This window comes from Microtus ochrogaster, chromosome 8, assembly GCF_000317375.1.
Source record: "Microtus ochrogaster isolate Prairie Vole_2 chromosome 8, MicOch1.0, whole genome shotgun sequence".
Lineage (NCBI taxonomy): Eukaryota > Metazoa > Chordata > Mammalia > Rodentia > Cricetidae > Microtus > Microtus ochrogaster.
Window position 1 is genome coordinate 22365100 of NC_022015.1, and position 5596 is coordinate 22370695.

General features: G+C 39.7%; 1 protein-coding gene across 1 annotated transcript in view; it reads left to right on the forward strand.

Moving 5' to 3' along the window:
* The window catches only part of Wdr11 (WD repeat domain 11), a 50107-nt gene that overhangs the window by 14582 nt on the left and 29929 nt on the right, over window positions 1–5596 (forward strand). Inside the window, exons 9-11 of the mRNA XM_005351357.3 lie at window positions 330–433; window positions 3580–3756; window positions 4988–5072. Coding sequence (XP_005351414.1) covers window positions 330–433; window positions 3580–3756; window positions 4988–5072 — 366 coding nt within the window. The remainder of the gene's footprint in view (window positions 1–329; window positions 434–3579; window positions 3757–4987; window positions 5073–5596) is intronic.

Here is a 5596-nt window from a genome sequence, read left to right on the forward strand (position 1 = left end):
TAGACCAGGCTGGTCTCGAACTCACAGAGATCCGCCTGCCTCTGCCTCCCGAGTGCTGGGATTAAAGGTGTGCGCCACCACCGCCCGGCTGTTTCTGTTTTTTAATTACCAGAATCATATACAAAGAGTTTTGTTTTTATAAAGTCATTATAAAGAACACATGTACTGGCTCACTAGGGTTATGTTCCGACAGTTGCTTCACCTGTGGCCAGGATTAACAACTGCCACTATAAAAGAAAAATGCTGTGGCCTGGGATTGGTATTTGAGGACCTGATGTGTAATGCTGACTCTAAATGTGTGTAACCCTCTGATCACGGTGTCTCTGCAGCAGTTCCGGAGTGTCTCCTTTATACTCACCAGTGTCCTTCTGTGGGATTCCTGTCGGAACGCTACAGAATAAGCTCCCAGACCTCTCCCTAGATAATATGATTGGTAAGCTTGTTTTCTCCTCTAACTTGCACATAAGATGTTCTTTTGAATTGCAAAATTAATAGTGTAACTGACTTGGCAAGTATTGTAAAGTCAAAGTTAAATATTCAGGAAAACTAAAAATGTGGAGATGTTTTTATGTTTTCCGTAAGTAAACCAGTGGAATCTAAACTATTTAAGCATGAAGATATCTGGGTGGCTTGGTTGCGCTCCGCAGTTGTTGGAATCAGAAAGCCTGATCCTTGAGAGCTTCTAATCTAGATGAAAGAGACTGAAAGAGAGGATCATAGATGTCTGGATTCTGGGTGGAGAGCCCTGCTTTGCAGACCTCCCTCCTCGGGGCCTGCGTGCTCCCTGAGCCACAGCTTAGCATTCATTGCTTGCCTCTTTCCCCTTTTTCTGTTGCTTGTAATTTAAAATTCAGCCAGTGTTGTTCTTGATCTAGCTCATTTAGGTGCTCTTTCTTTATAGTTCCTAGTAATGACCCACAGTGGTGTTTACTGTGGGTTTATCTCTCTCTTCTAGTAGGTCTTAATTCTCCATGAACAGTTCAGTGATTCAGTTCTGTATCCCCAGGACTGTGCTTTGTAGATGTGCAATCAAGATTCACCGAAAGAATAAATTAGCTGAACAGTATTAGAAAAGATAACACTTTTTGATGTTTCTCTTCTGAAGATTCTTACTTTCAGCAGCTACTTATAAATAAAATATTCAGTCATTGCATGATCCTGGGGCTAGGATATGAAAGGAAGAATAGGGACTTAACAGTGTCAAATGTTGTGACATTTGGAATTGTAAGACTTTATAATATGCCAAGCAATGTTGACATTTAATTCTTTCCAAATTATCAACATGGTTTATAAAGGATTTTCTGCATTGAATTTTACATAATGTAATGAGAATGGATATTACCTAGTGACTCATTTTGTTTATATGCCAGGTCACATACTACAAAGAACATTACCTTATTGATCATAGTAATCAAGTGATACTTTCTGTGTGCTTAGTACTGCACTAGTCAACCCTGCAGCATAGTTAATACGCCTTCATGTATGTAGGCATGAGTCCCAGAGAAGTTTGCAAACATGACCTCACCCGCACAGCAGTAGATGGAAAACACCACATGTAAACCCTATCTTCCTGGCTCTGGGAAGGCACTTAAAAGTGGTCTCCAGTCCTATGTGTTCCATGGTTATCTGGGGCAAGACCCCAACCTTGAAGACCTTACTTGTGTCCTGATTCATCCTGTTGTAGAGCCCCTTGTTCAGTTGCACCATCTTTTAGTTCTGTCTATTCTTCCAGACAAATCCTTATGAGGAAGTTTGAACACACTGACAAGTTTTGCAAAATTATTTGGTCATTAACAATTTTCTGAGTTAATTGAATTTATTTTTAGCATAAAATATTAAAGTAAAAAGAATTATGTATGCAAATGAACAAAACTAATCAGCACCATGAAGCCCACACTCAGGTGAATTTTTATGTTGTTTAGGTGTCTAAGTGATACAAATTACCGTATTTAAAATGAAAGATAGAGACTGTCAAGCAGTTCCTTACAATGGAGTTTAAATGTTAAATAAATGAAGCTTTGTCACTTGCAAGCATTTTAATTAAAACTTTTAATTAAACTTATAATTTGAAACTCACTGTTTTCTAGGCCATAATGGAAAGCAATTCTGTGAGATATGGAGAGTGGCTTATATTTACTAAGTAAAGGCTGCTGCTCATTGAGGCCTAAGCTCATTTTCTTAGGGAAAATGCAAGAAACGCGACAGTTCCCAGGAGTCTGGTGTCCGTGCTATACCTCTCAAACCTGTTTTCCCAGTATCCCCCTGGTTGGTATTAATTGTGTGGCCAATCCCAAGGAATTGTTTTAACTGGATTAAACTAATGATTTTTTTTTTCTATGACTTCTATAGATTTCAGAATGGTAGTACTAAAAAAGTTTATAACTTCAGTAGATTATACTCACCCGCTCTCAGTAATTTAACCTCACAGTGTATGTGTGTATTCTTTGTTGTGTGCTTTTGGCAAATCCAGTGTTCAGTAGTGGTTTACAGAAGGAAGTTTGTGCGTTTTTAGCAGACAGTCTTGACTTTATTGTACTTAAGTTCTGTTAGGATAGTTTTTAACTGGAGTCATTGTTTAATTTGTACATACAATGCATATGTAAATAATGTAACTTGATACTTAACCTGTCAAGTCTGTAATTTCAGACATGTCAAGCATATAATGTCCTAGAGGTGGGGTCACAGAATCAGTTCAAGGTCCTCCTGGGCTATACGAGTCAAGTCAGTCAGAGTACCGTCTCAAAAGGAAAAGGATAACTATCTATCTACAATGGTTTTTTTGTATGTGGCATATATTCTTTATTAATATGTTTGTTTATTTTACATACTCAAATATGAAGTATTTCATGTAAACTATAGTTTTTGTAGCTATGATATATAGCTTCTTATTTTATTATTATTATATATTATATATAATTATTATTTATTATACTATTATTATAGCTTCTTATTAGAAATCACGAGTCCTTTGAGTGTTTGTGCTTATCAGTTTAATGTGTCTTACAAAGTCCCTCTGATTGAAAAGCAGCCCCGCAGGAAGGGAAGGTAGTGAGGTGGTGATGCACGCGCTCCACAGACAGTGCTCTCAGCCAGGCCTCCTGCTCTCCTGCGGCCTCTTCACAGTGCCCTTCTCCCAGGAGCCCTGTCTGAAGCAGTGTTTCTCTGAAGACACAGGTCCCTGAATTCTGGGTAATTAGTGATGTGACTTATGATCCATGGGCAGCTCTAGGCTGTTGTGAGCTTGCCAGCAGAGCCCCTAGAGCAGTGGTTTTCAGCCTTCCTAGTGCTGCGGCCCCTTAATGCAGTCCCTCGTGTTGTGGTGTCACCCAACCATAAGATTATTTTTGTTGCTACTTCATAACTGTAATTTTGCTACTGTTATAATCATAATGTAAATATCTGTATTCCTGTGGTCTTAGGTGACCCCTGTGAAAGGGTCGGGGGTTGCGACCCACAGATTGAGAACTGCTGCCCTAGAGAGAGCCCTCACACATTTGTTTCTAGGCCAGGTGAGCATATGTAGGTTTTTAAGGTCAGCATATTTATAATTAATCATTTATACTTTTCATTACATTTCAGGGCAAAGTGCAGTTGCTGGGGAAGAGCATCCCAAAGGCTCCATTCTGCAGGAAGTGCACCTCAAATTCCTGCTGACAGGACTGCTCTCAGGACTCCCATCTCCTCAGTTTGCCATCCGGATGTGCCCACCACTGACCACGAAAAACATAAAGATGTATCAGCCCCTCCTTGCTGTTGGTGGGTACTTGGCCTGTTCTTTTGTTAAACTCATTTTATAAGATGCTTAGGTTTCTGAATTTCTAGAAAGTCCTTTATTCTCTTTGGGGATGTTTTATTTTTTTTATTTTTTTTTTTAGGTCAGTATAATAAATATTTTATTTACTTAGGATTTTTGAGACAAGGTCTCACTATATACCACTGGCTGGTCTGGAATGCACCATGTAGACCAGGATGGCCTCAAACTTTTTTTTTTTAAATTAATTTATTTATTTATTGAGGATTTCTGCCTCCTCCCCTCCACCGCCTCCCATTTCCCTCCCCCTCCCCCGATCAAGTCCCTCTCCCTCATCAGCTTGAAGAGCCATCAGGGTTCCCTGACCTGTGGGAAGTCCAAGGACCGCCGCCTCCATCCAGGTTTAGTAAGTTGAGCATCCAAACTGCCCAGGGCCCCCCTCTTTGGGGATGTTTTAAAAGAAGAAACAGGTTGGGTAAAAATGTATAAATATTTCCCTTGAAATATTTTTCTATTTTTTTCATTTTAATTGCACGGAGCTCATAAGTGTGAGATGATCTCTGTCAATGCATTTCTGAACTATCAGGAGCTCTGTGGGACAGACAGCAAGCTTTAGGAGTGGCAATGGCTGTGAGCTGTTGTTCAGTGCGGTGGTAGTGGAAATGCTGATTAACCAAGCTGACACCAGTGACCAAGGCTGTGCTCCACGCTTAATGTACATTTTCCCATCTAATCTCTAAAAGTTAGATTTTCTGTTTTCCTAGCCTAAGAGGTAAAAATGTAGGTTTGGTGTTGGGTAAGCAGTTCATCGAAGGCGTGAATCAAAGTTTCTTTAACTTCAGAAATCCCATTTAACAATCATAATACATTATCTTGTCGAGTCTTGTTTGAAAGAACAATCCAGTTAATGAGCTCATGTTAGCTGCGTTTATAAAAACCGTTGAGTCTCAAAAATATAAACTTTCATGTATAGAAAAGTTTAAATTAAATTATTATAAATGTTGATTTATATTTAAAAATCTTTCAGAGAAAATATGTCCCTAAAGTTAAGTAAGGTTTCCGAGTGATGCGATTAGACCTCATTTTGACATGAAAGGAAATAGATTTTCCTTCCTGTTCACTTGTTTTTTAAGTATGTAGTTTGGATCCTTTTGTAGAAGGTAAATTTAACAAAAGACTTTGGTGGAATTGACTCTCCTGCTAAATTAGCACTCGTCTCTCCTGTCGTTTTGATAGGTACAAGCAACGGTTCTGTCCTGGTGTACCACCTCACCAGCGGTCTGCTACACAAGGAGCTGAGTGTCCACTCGTGTGAAGTCAAGTGAGTATGGCTTTGTGTCATTGAGATTACAGACATATATGGTATCAGAACAGTTCTCCTCATTGAGTCTTGTAGACTTTTCTGCATTGAGTGGTCTGTTCTGGTGTGTGTGGTGGTTCATCAGAAATGGGCACGCATTGTCTGCTTTTTTAGGACACTGTGCTTGAGGATTTCTCCTGATTCCAGGTTATTGTCTCACTGGAAATCACTATGTTGCCAGGTGTGTACAGTTTATTTCTCAGTTTGATTAAGATCTGTCAAGACTGCTCATGGCAAATTGGAATAGTCATTTTTAGTTGTTAGTTTGAATATCACCAGGAGAGATGCAAACTGAGAAGCATCTGTTTATTTTGAGATGCAGTCTGCATGTGAGTGCAGAGGCTTCTGAAAGAAGGCTAAATCGGGAGCAGACAGCCTCTGCATCTGCTGTAGTGCTGTCTCAGACCTGCTCCTGCAGTGCTGTAGTGTGCTGTCTCAGACCTGCTCCTGTAATACTGTAGTGTGCTGTCTCAGACCTGCTCCTG